Source organism: Odocoileus virginianus, chromosome 11, assembly GCF_023699985.2.
Source record: "Odocoileus virginianus isolate 20LAN1187 ecotype Illinois chromosome 11, Ovbor_1.2, whole genome shotgun sequence".
NCBI classification, from domain to species: Eukaryota; Metazoa; Chordata; class Mammalia; order Artiodactyla; family Cervidae; genus Odocoileus; species Odocoileus virginianus.
In genome coordinates, this window is record NC_069684.1 from 56685643 (window position 1) to 56698544 (window position 12902).

General features: G+C 40.6%; 1 protein-coding gene across 1 annotated transcript in view; it reads right to left on the bottom strand.

Annotated features, from left to right (window-relative positions):
• The window catches only part of RRP15 (ribosomal RNA processing 15 homolog), a 55547-nt gene extending 44374 nt beyond the window's left edge, over positions 1-11173 (bottom strand). Inside the window, exon 1 of the mRNA XM_020901542.2 lies at positions 10498-11173. Within this exon, the coding sequence (XP_020757201.2) occupies positions 10498-10693 (196 nt within the window). The 5' untranslated portion in view covers positions 10694-11173. The remainder of the gene's footprint in view (positions 1-10497) is intronic.
• Between the last annotated feature and the right edge of the window lie 1729 nt (positions 11174-12902).

Sequence of the window (12902 nt, forward strand, 5' to 3'; positions counted from 1 at the left end):
CCCGGTTCGGAAAAATCTAAACACTTGTTTCCTTTTACAGAATCTGTCTATAACATTAATAAACTGGGTGCTGCAACATTTTTGAAAAAATAATCTAATGAAGCGATATGTGCCCCAAATTTGACTGCACTGCTGGACGGCCAAATGAAAATATCAAGTTTTGAGTGAAGGATACAAATTTGTACACTGTGGAGCTGTACCATGCAGACCACCCAGAACCACCCAAAGAAGCATACACGTGATACTATGTCATCTGTAAGATTAAAACAGCTGAGATCAGAGGAGTGGCCAAAACACAATCCAGTTGGTGGTCTCGCTTGAAAACCAACTTGCTGAGAACCCCTGGGTACTTTAAGTGTTGCAGTCTGTCTCAAATTCTGAAGCTCACTGCAGTTTAACAACAAGAGCACAAGCGCCAGTGAAATCTGTGTGCAACTGTATGCCAGAGCCTTCTGAAGCGCTTCTGCTTTGCTCTTCAAAAACCTGCGGGGCTAAATTAAGAAAGACTTCAAAAGTAATTTTATATTACCTCATGGCTACGATCAAAGAGAATGGAACTGACTATATAGTCGGCTCTTCCACTCTGAGGGATCCTCCCTAACCTCTTGACTTGAAGTCATGACTTAAGACAGAACTGCTTTAATGACTTGACTTAATCATCACTACACTTGCTTTTTGGTATTACATTTGACTAATATCTTTGTTTTTTTTGATTGCTGAGAACTCATGAAACAAAAGGATGGAAAACTATTTAATACATTTCAAACAAAAATTTGCAGCATATTGGAAAATGGCAAATAAAAATGTATAAAACAAATCAGTTTATACATATATAGAATGAGTCTCAAGCATAGGAGTAAAAATGAAGTATCTTCAAAAAGTAACAGAACAATACATAAAATTAAACACGGAGGGCAAAATAATACTTTAAAAAAGCATGATCTTACATAAAGTATGTTAATGGTATCAAAAAAATTAAAGGAAATGATAAGAAGCAAGGGGCTGCTGCTGCTGCTAAGTCGCTTCAGTCGTGTCAGACTCTGTGCGACCCCACAGACGGCAGCCCACCAGGCTCCTCTGTCCCTGGGATTCTCCAGGCAAGAATACTGGAGTGGGTTGCCATTTCCTTCTCCAAAAGAAGCAAGAATCATTAATAATTCTACTGCCCTAATGTGTTGCATATTTCTTAAAAAAGAAAAAAAAGTTTTGAAAGAGAACTTAATTTGATGCATAATTTGAAGCCTCCACTGTATCCTGTATGCCTGACAAATTTAAGAAATCTGAGAAGGTGACAAGGATGTGACATGCAGATTTAGGTGATACAAAAACACTCACTCTGCAATGTAAGAGAAAGTATACAAATTTTGCCAAACAAAAGCTGAAAGCACTACTATTCAATGAAAATCTGTGTGTCTACTATACACCAGATTCCAAAGCCCAGAAGCATCTCCTAGGACCAGCGTTCCCTGGAAAGTACATTGAGAAACAGTCTGGGGAATGTAGTTAAGTGAAAAACATGTATGTTAATACAGAATATGTTTATTCCTCAGAGTCAGCAGCACTGGACAGATACTAACAACAAAATAAACAATTCTTTGAAAAGTACTTCTTCTAGGCACGCATTCATCTAAATGTAAAGAGGCACAATGGTTTGTGTCAATGAAGAATCTGAGTGATCAGCAGCAGAGGTTTTTACTGGTTCCTGGTAAAAAATGTCAAAACTACAACACTGACACCTAGTGTTTTGTCCTAATGAAGTCACACACAAACTGCAGTGAATTTCACATATTCACCAACACTGTAAAGGCAGCCAAAGACGTTCTGGCTGTATAAGCCACTGCAGTTCTCCATTTCTAAACCGGGGCTATCTTTCTTTGCTTTGTTTCTTACCCAGTTTGACTACCATGCATGCATAACATGCATGCTATGGACACAATGAATTCATGAAGTTTTATAACACCATTTCATACAACCTGCACTTACCCCACCAATTAAAAAAAAAAAAATTCCAGAAGAATTTGCTGCAGTCATGGCTTTTTATTATATTTTTAAGACACCCTAACTCAGAAGTTTTCAGTCATGCACTCACGGCCAATGGAAATGATGGTATTTCCTAGAAATAAATTTAAATATGTCAATGTCATGCGGTCAGCTAGCATACTACAAAACAAAGTTTTCTTCTGGAATACCAAAGCAAATCACTACACAAGTCAGAAAATAGAACTGACCCTTAAAAATTTACCGTGGCCAATGAAGATGAGAATTTTTTTAATTTACCACAAACTGATATTCAACAGAAGTGGATGTAACCCAGGGATCTAAAGGCCCCAGATAAGCAAAAAATTCCTTTGAAGGAATTTTATTTTAAACATTAACTCTAATTTTGCATTCTATTTTAAAAACCTGGAAATTAAGGAAGGGCGACAAAGAATGCTTACTGGAAGTAATAACTAATGGTTCCAACAGAACCTAGTGCTTATGAAAATGTTCTCTTATCAGAGCTGCCTACCAACCACAAGAGCCTAGTGGGTCCTTCACATGTGGCTAGTACAATGAAGTCACTGAATTTTTTTTTAACTCGACGAAGTTTTAATTACTTCACCGTGACTAGTGGCCACATTGGGCAGGGCAAGGTTAGACTTCTGAGGTAACCAGGTAGGCAGAGGCATCTCTCCATCTCTTGCTGCACTTTCTCCAAACTTCCACTAGCCTTTGGAACTGGGATAAAGTTTTTTAAAAGACTCACAGTCCTTCAATATTTACCAAGTACTCGTGAATGAAGATGAAAGAAGGAGAAAATGAAAAATCTAGATTTTCCCCTTGAAGAAGTCAAATATTTAGCAGGATACTAATAGAAAACTTTGGTTTAAAATTTGTAAGCATTCTTCTAATAGAAAAATAACAAAGAAAAGGTTTAGGGGTACCTTTTACAAAGATGATTTCAAGTTACTTCTTAAAGGTAAAGTAAGAGCTGGAATGACAAGAGAAAGAAAAGGCCAAATAAGTAAAATTCTACAATAAGGCCAAATGAAAGAGGCATGGGAGAGATCATTGGATCTAGAACCGAAACATTCTAGATTTGAGTCAGTGCTCTGTAATAAAATTAGAATTAGTATTGTAATCACCACTACGACACTCCAGGCAGAAGAACCCAGCATGCCCAAAAAGCACAGGGTGCTGAAGAAGATGAGATATCTATAAAACATAAAGGAGTTCATACAGGCTGAAACTGGAGATGTGGGGATTGAACAGTGAGAACTGGGTATGAAAAGCTGGTTAGTTTATATAAATAAGCCGGTCTGATTTATCACCCAAGAAAAAAACATACATCAAGCCCCAGGTGCACTATAGGTGTGTACTTCAGCAAGCAGCCAAACTGCTACTGCTATTTTCACCTCCCACTTACCTCAGATCCCTCCTTCTAAGAAAGTTTCTCTACTGGATTAAAAAGGTTGTTCTTTTAAAATACAATTATCATCTGGGAGCATTAAGGATATTGCTTAACCTTGATCTTATGTCACACCTTTAGAGTTTACTTTAAATCAAACAGTACTTATAAAAATTTGAGATCAGTTAGTAGTGGTTAAAGAGTAAAGACACAGAACTCAGGCTGCCTGATTCAATCTTAACTCCAGACACAAACCTACGTGACTTTTCTGAAGGTTTTTACCTTCTCAATCTTAGTTTCCTCGTCTGTGAAAATGGCAATAAAACAGCACCTACTTCATGGGGCTTTATGGTAATTAACTCAGTTTCTGAAAAGAGTGCCTAGCCCTTAGGAAACGTGTCAATTACACCCTTCCCTGCCCCCCACCCTCATGCCCCTCAGGACATACATAATGTGGCTGAAGAGAAGACAGGAGCAAAGAACAAACAGCTCTAGTGGCTGGAATCTACAGGACACAGGAGGTGCTGAATGGAAAGCTTTACAGCACACGGGTTAAGCACTCAGAATATAAAAGGAGCAGACGTGGAGTTATGCCCCATTTCCATTACTTCCTACTAGCATAACCTTGGGCAAGTTACCTAACCCCTCTGTGTCTTAGTAAACTGGGAAAAAAACAGTACCTATCTCACTAGGTTGTTATGATGATTAAATGAGATAAAACAGGAAAAGCACTTAGCACAGCTCTAGCACACAGTAGGCATTAAATAGATGACAATAACCAGAAGACAGACAAGGAGACTAAGAACCTTGGAGGCAGAGCAGGGAGGCATACCAAAAGTCCTAAAAAGGATTGACAAAAGACAGGGGGAGGGGGAATAAATTTTCCTTCCACCATAATTCCATCCAGTCTTGGCTATCCTCTAACCCATATGCCAGGTGTTCATGGTGAGCAAGTAACCTTTGATTCTATTTCAGAAGCGGTTGATGTCTCTCTCCTACAGTTTTCCAAGCACTGTAAAACAGTGATGAATATTAACTAGTTAACAAGTGTTTAGGGCAAGGTACTATTTAAAGGGCTTTTTATGCATTATTACTTAATCCTCACAACACTCTCTGAGATGCTATTATTATCCTATTTACAAACAGAATGGTTCTGAAGCTTAGAAAAGTTTTAAAAATCTCCAGAGCCACAAAGTGAACAAGGTGCGTGACAGGGTGCTGATTTCTAAGGCACTACATAGTTCTGATTCCAAGATTCAACTCAGACTAATGTATACTGAACTAATGCAGAGAACAGCCACAACACATTGGATTGGCCAAAAAGTTCATTTGGGTTTATCCTACCAAAAACCTGAACAAACTTTTTGGCCAACTCAATAGCTTAATAAAGCTTGAATTAAAAGAGGAATTTCTCTCTAAGCCACAGGTAACCAGAACAGCCAGTGCTCACAACCCATTCTCACTTCACCCCCAGTCATACAGAGCTCTAGGAAACCACTGCTCCCCATCCAGGTATAAAGCATCTGTTCTATCACGCCATGTGCTCTTTCTTGCCCTTTACTACTTAATTTAGAGTATTCAAAATTGATACTTGAAAACTTTTTTAAAAAGCATTTACCTCTAAAAAAAAAAATGAAGTTACTCAGGTTTCCATAAAAATAACCAAAAATGAAAGTTTTACCATGGGACAAACTGTCGGATGTGATTACTATGTGCTATCTGGGCAAGCCAGACAGAGCCTGGAAGTAGTCTGTTTCCTGAGCCTGTTCTATAAATTGCTAAACCACTCAAGTAGGACTATGATGTACTCCATTTCTTAGGCATGTTCCTTTGCTATTTTAAGTAACTTAAAGGATGCAGGAGGTTATAAGCTACAGTTTGATGAAAAGTTTATTTACTTGCTAGGTTATTATATCTTAAATACTGCTTTGCAGTTCATCAAAAAAGGAAGGGATTGTTCCTAGGACCTTCTAAACTGGATTGTTATCAAGTCTTGTTTTAGAAGTATATAGCTATTATTCAAATATGTGACCAGAATAATTCAGAAAAAACGAAATTACCATTCCTCCCTACTAGTTTATAGACATATGGGCACATGCTATGCGGGAGCAGTCAATCACTTGATGGCACTGGACCAAGGCTTTTTTTACATGGGTTGATTTACTGACTGCAGAGCTTTTTTTTTTTTAAATAAATATTACAGTCTTAAGCACATAGGCACTGCATATAAACCTCCAACAGTGCATAAATTCTGTAGATCTAAGTAATTCAGTAGCTCAGAGGTAGAGGTTATCGTTGTTGTTTAATCACTAAGTCACGTTTTGCAAGCTTGTGAACTGTAGCCCACAAGGCTCCTATGTCCATGGGATTTCCCAGGCAAGAAAATCGCAATGGGTTGCCGTGACTGCTCTTTATAATACTTGATATCACCACCACTGTTTTCATTTTTTTCACCTGAATTATCTACTGACTGGAAAGGCTGTGTTTTTTATTTAGACTACAAACCTAAGAGCCAAGCACACATGGTATCTAAACCACCACCAAGGTATTAATTCAGAAAATCTGAGTAGTTCCAGGTTAACTCATTTAGGGGTGTCGTCCTCTCCTTTATAATGCTTGCCACTTATGTATTACTCAAATGCTGACTACAGCATCTTACCTTACACACATCTCTGATTTGGGATCATTCGCAATTTTACTATGACCAAAGTTCAAACCCTACTGAAGAGTAAGCATTACAATTTACCAAAACTTAACAGTCTGAAGCATTTTGCTATCATTCAAGTTTATATCGCATATGACTTCTGCTAATCTGTAACCTCAGTGATATCTGGTACATGAGAAAAGTGTAAAAATCACATTAAGAGAAGTTTCCACTTTTATAATAAATGGATATCAAGTACTCCATCACATATCAGGATTCATGCCAAGTTCTGAAACACAGCTTTTACCAAGGCTTTAAGGTAACAGAACTAGGAAACTTCTGCAAAGTCTGACAAACAATATCCAAGAGTTTTACACTCATGAAAGCACAACTTCCTACCTTTCTTAAACAACATGTCAAAAGAAATTAAAGTCAGAAGATGAAAAATAAAAGCGCAAACAACACATGGGCTATACTCGTGTTTTTCTAGGAAATTTAAGTAGCATCTCGCTGAAGGAAGCTGCTTTCAAATGTTGATATACGGCACGTCCTTATCAATTTTTATGAACCAATTAAAATTCAAAGATAAGTCTCTGACTCAATTTCCTGATAAAATGAGCTGGTACACTTCAATAACAAGCCTGTAATGTGCATGCTGATTCCTCATGTGTCTGAAGTCCGCTTCAATCGCCTGCCTTTATAGTCTCTCAGAACCCAGGCTCTGTTAATTTTTGATAATACGGTTCTGCCAAGGCCACATGTACACAAATATCTGAACTAGAAAAGCTATTTCCGGGGACTTTCCTGGTGGTCCAGTGGTTAAGAATCTGCTTTCCAATGCAGGGGACACAGGTTCAATCCCTGGCAGGGAGATAAGATCCTGCATATTGTGAGGCAGCTAAACCTGCTTGCTGCAATTAATACTCAAAGCAGCCAAATAAATAAATAAATTTTTTAAAAAAGAGAAAAGCTGTTTTCATGCATCACCTTCCCAGAAATATCTGATTTCACAGGAGGAAAAAAAAATCCATTTCTTATATTAAATAGAAAATTCTGAGTTAAACCAAAGGAAAACATCTCCATCCAAAGGGCCTACATTACTGAATTTATTAAATAAAAGGCCTTTTATTGTCTTTATTGAAGAGACACGTTCTAAATCCTGAAAGAAAAGGCAGAGGGAGACAACTAAATAGAAATCTAGAGAAGCTGGTTAAGACCAAGTGAAGGGAAAAAAAAGAGTAGCTAGTGGGTCAGCATAGGCATGGTGAGGAGGGAGGAGGGCAAACATGTTCAAGAGGTGAGGAGTCCCAACACTGCGTCACCAGCGAGCTAGGCGGCAACAAGACGTGCGACCGGAGGAGTAAATAGTCAGGTCACAGGCAGATCACCGGCGCACAGTGACATGGGCCATCCTCCTTATTCACCGGATTCTGTTTTGAAGATGAAATCATGAACTCAGCTTGGCAAATATTAAGTGTACGCTATCTACAGAACAACTAGGCAGAGACAATCCATGACTGTCAAAATCACTATCACTGAAAAATAAACAGAACCACTATTAACACCCAATTTTACCAAGAAAACATGACTGAATGGTTAATTACAGAGTAAGAAGGACAGAATAAAGAGATAACATCTGGCATCTACGGACTGAAAAGTTTTCCACTGAGAGGCTTTCTACTATAATGGAAAACAGTATCTCCAAGCCACTGTCTCCTCATCTGGAAAACAGAAAAGCCATCAGCTCCCTTGTAGGGTTACCTGAGGAAATTCTAACCTCTTTCTGGAGAAAGCACCAGCTTATAAACATCACTGTTATCAAAGGCTGGAAGGCTTACTGGGTGGCCGAGAGATGGGACTAGCAGTTTTGTTAGATCAGAAAAGATGTCACAATCATGACTCCAAATATTTATGAGTAGGCTGTTGTTGTTTAGTTGATAAATAGTGCCTGGCTCTTTGCAAACCTATGGACTGTAGCTCACCAGGCTCCTCTGCCCATGGAATTTCCCAAGCAAGGATACTGGAGTAGGTTGTCATTTTCTTCTCCAGGGGATCTTCCCAACCCAGGGATCAAACCTGCGTCTCCTGCACTGGCAGGCAGATTCTTTACCACTGAGCCGAAAGGGTATAGTATTTATTTTATGGTTGCCATGTACCAACCATTAAATTAAATGCTTCACATACATCAGTCCACTGAATCTTCACAACAATCCTGAGGAGACACTATTCAGTTCAGTTCAGTTCAGTCGCTCAGTCGTGTCCGACTCTTTGCGATCCCATGAATCGCAGCACGCCAGGCCTCCCTGTCCATCACCAACTTCCGGAGTTTACTCAAACTCATTTTATGGATGAGGGAACTGAGGCAAGTTCCCTCATAAGGAGCCCAAAGTCCCTCTGAAAGGCAGCACACAGATGCCTCTTACACAACTGAGAAAAGAGTGATCATTTATTTCTGGAGATAATACACAGATTTTAGGAGAAAAGAAAGGAAAGGATGGGAGAAGAGAGGAAGGAAGACTACAGTTATAAACGGTGGAAAGAGTGCTATAAAATCTGACCACAAAAACACCCCTTAGTGATAGAACCTTAGTGGAACAAAAACCTGTCTCAATACCATGGTCTGCTCATATCCATTTCGTGCTTAAGATTCTGTGGCCCTGCTCTTTTACTTTCCAGAAAGTTTTGTTTTGTTTGATCATTTCTGTCCTCCTGGTTCCTCAACCACATCAGAGAGTTAGGGGTCAGAGCAGAAACTACAGAGCAAGCTCCAATACTAGTGGTGTCCTCTATCAACTTATCAGCTTATGCACTGTGGGAGCAAGATGCAAACTCTCTACAGCTCAGTTTCTTACAAGTAAAATGAGGATAATATTAACAATAACCCTGTCTTACAGGATTGTTATGAGAATTAAAGTGATACAGTACCTAAACTATTATTATTACTACCTACTTTTGCTAACAGGAATGTACCCAAAATTTATGGTGCTACGAATTTATTTGGAAGTTGGTTGTCTAGAAAATTTAATGCTTTCCTTCTGAAAAACATTTCGGAGGGGGAGCGGGACCTCCTGTCTTCACTGTACTTTCCTAGTGCAAACCCTAGCAGAGCTTTGCAACTTTGCCTAATTGTTCTGGCACTCTACAGCAGTCACCATACAGTGAGAAGTGATTTTTATAACGAAGTGTCATTCTCTTGCTTAAAATGTCTCAAGAGCTCCATACTGCCTACAGATAGAGAATCCAATCTTCTTCATAGGGCACGCATGATCCTTTACAATCTGGCTTTATCCTGTTCCCAGTCTCAATAACACCTCTGAATAGCTAGGGCCACAGCCAACAATTCATTTCAACCTAACTAGCCGTGTGTTTCAGGAGACTACATGCCACAGTGTGTGCTTTCCCTATGTCTGAGGACACTGTGCTCTCCACCCCCAGACTTAGAAAACTAAGGCCCATATCCTTGGATTATCCATTGGATATGATGAAATGATTCCATTCTCCACTGGATATGATGAAATGACTCCTTATTTATTTATTCAGCAAGAAAACTTACTTAGTACCAAAATGTATAAGGGAGTCCCCATGAGAATAAAAATAAAGACATGTTCCAGCACTTGAACAACTTGTATCCATAAGGAGAGAAACACGTTAAAAGAAAAATAATCCTACAGTATGAGGTTTATGTATAAGACAGAAGGAAGCAATGCCTCGACTGGGTTCTACAGGATATGGGTTTCTCTGTCTCCATCCTTACTGTTAGCTGGACCAGGATCATGAGAACTACCTCTCAATATATTAAGGAGCAATCTCTGAGCAGGATAAGGTCAGGGGTCGTCTGCGACCCCTTGTAACCTGAGAAGCCAGTGCCAAGAACGATGGTAAAGAGTAGCAGCACGGACGCACCATAGTTGAAAGCCTCAAAATACATTTCCTTCCTTTCAGTATAAACGTCTCTGAAAGACATCTTTATCAACCGCTTTTATTTACTCCACTTTAACCACCTACGGTTCCCTCACTAGTATCGCACCCCTAATTCCCCAACACACGCACGCACCTACTGCACAAGAAAATTCAAGTATACCAGCCGTCTTCCTCCGCCTTTCCCTCCTTGCTCCCTAGGAGACCCAACTCATTCTTGTAATTTTAGATATCGTCCTTCCTTTCGCCCCTTGCTACGATAAGCCTTTTTTTTTTTTCTTTTTTGCTTAAAGCAACAGATTCATCTTAATTACAGTGACAATGAAAATATCTAATAAATGAACTTGGAAGCTTTAACACGCGACAGCGACCTCCCCCTGAACACCACTTTCTCAAACCTTCTCACACGGAGCCAAACTCGCTCCTTCGCCGTTCTGGGGAGAAGAAATTCGGGCTGCCAGCGGGATATTCACTCGCACCCCCTGCTTCCCGCAAACTCGGCCCGGTCTTTTCTCTGAGCAGCCAAAGCTCAGCCCAAGTACGTTACCTTCATTATCGGAAGCGTCTTTGTCCTTATCTCCCAGCTCCGATGCTACTACCGTTTTCATCCTCTTCTTCCTCCTTAGTGAATTTTTCAGCATTTTCCCCGCACTCACACGTGAGTCGCCAACGGCCGCGGCCATGATTCCTAACCGGAAGCGTCCCGTTACATTTGCGTCCTGCAGTAACGGGAACTTCGGCATCTATTCGGCTGAAACAAGGTTCCAGTAAAATAGAGTTCCCGTGTAACAAGGTTCCGAGGCGGGGCCATCTAGCGGGAGTTCGATGGCTGCAGCTTCAGAATGCGGGGAAAGAGGACTTGTTGGTTGTCTTCCCTAGCTACCGGCTCCAGCAAATAATAATAATAATAAATCAGAGAGTGTAAGTTCTCCGCTGGGTCTGCCAGCTCGCCCTGGTCCTGGCCCGCCGCCCCACTCTGACCCCAACCCGACCCAGTCCACTTTCATTTCCTCCCGGTGGCCGCTTCCGTATCTGCCGCCTTATTTCTTGTTTGTTTATGGGGTTAGACGAATGTCCCGAACGTGCCCACTAAATGCGTTAGAAGATAGGAAGCGAGGAAATTCGCACGGTGGGATGATAATTAAGAGTATGAGAATGTCCTCCCTTCTGCCCGGATCACCACCAGCAAAGATGCATACCACGCCAGATCTCACTTAAAACGGATCAGATAAATCTCGCGTGATTAACCCCCAGGTGGCTTCCAATTGCACGCCGACAAGAATCTGGATTTCTTCCCCGGGGTCCTGGCTGTGAAGGACTGCAGCCCCATCCTGCCTCGGACCTAGCTCCGCCCGCGCGGTGTAGACCGAGGCTGGAACAGCTCTGCCCTTGGCGAGGTGCCCCTGTCTCCCTCCCGGGGCCAGCTTCTCCCCGGAGGGCAGCCTTTGTCGCCTGCTTTCCCAGGGGCCCCGCTTTCCCCAAAGCTGCTACCACAATCCGCCGCTACTTGTTTTCCCTGACTTGTCGGCTCCTCGTCAGTACGGACCGTAGTTCATTCACCATCCTACCCCCAAGGCCAGCAACGGGGCCTGGCCCAAGGTAGGAACTCGGACATACATTTTTAGAAGCGATAAGTGAATGAATGACAAATACCATTCACAAAGTTAATGAGTCGAAGGGATAATGTAGCATATTCTTACATCGTGTTCCATAGGCCGGACAAAGTCTAAAGGCTTTCTGAAAGCTTAGCATTTTCTTGGAAGAGCATTTCTTGTTTTTTTTTTTAATACCCAAAATTTCTAAAGGGAAAGGGAGCACACTTTTTCTTTGGGTGCTGTATCTCTCTGCTTCTTTTAACTGCTATTACTATATTCTTTAGAGTTCTCTTCACTTATTAGCCCAGTCCCTTGTTATTCCGATCCTCTGTGGAATTCACAGGATCTTCCCAACCCAGGGACTGAACCCAGGTCTCCTGCATTGCAGGCAGATTCTTCACTGTCTGAGCCACCGAGCTCAAACTTACATTGAAATTTGTAATCAATTTCCTAAGCGGTATCCATCTCCTGATTGCCTTGACTGATACAAAGTTAGAATGGATGTTGTGATGGAAATATTATCAGTTCCCAACTACTGTCCCTGCCAGCCTACAGCACTGTTAAAAGTTCCACTAAAGGCTATTCATTTTTTTAAAGAGTGGGAGGTTATTAAGGGGGCTTCCCAGGTGGCAGTTATAAAGAATCTGCCTGCCAATGCAGGAGATGCAAGAGACTCCAGTTGGATCCTTGGGTCAGGAAGATTACCTGGAGTAGGAAATGGGAACCCACTCCAGTATTCTTGCCTGGAAAATCCCATAAACAGAGGATCCTGGTGGGGATACAATCCATGGGGCTGCAAGAGAGTCCTCCCACAGGACTAACACTTTCACTTTCACACCATGTTTGTGCATCAGAAGATGCAACATTATTATCACTTCTTCCCAAAGTGGTCAATACATTCATTGAAATTTCAATCAAAATTCCAACAGAATTTTTGTGGAAATTGACAAGCTGATTATAAAATCCTTATGAAAATTCAAAAAACCTAGGACAACAAAATAAATGAAAAAGAAGAACAAAGTTGAAGAGTTAGCACTGTATAATTTCAAAGCATTATAAACCTACAGCTACCAATACAGTGTAGTATTACCATCAAGTAGACAAACAGATCAACAGAACAAAATAGAAAGTCAGAAAATAAATACATACATACAAGTATATGGAAAATTGATTTTTGGCAAAAGTGCAAAGTCACATTAACAGAAAAAGGACAGTTATTTCCAACCAGTGTTGTTGGAACAATTGGATATCCAGGTGCAAGAGGTGCACTTCAATTCATACCTTGCACATAAAAATTTATTCAAAAGGGAGTAGGCCTAAACATACAACTATAAATTTTGAATAAGAAACCATAGGA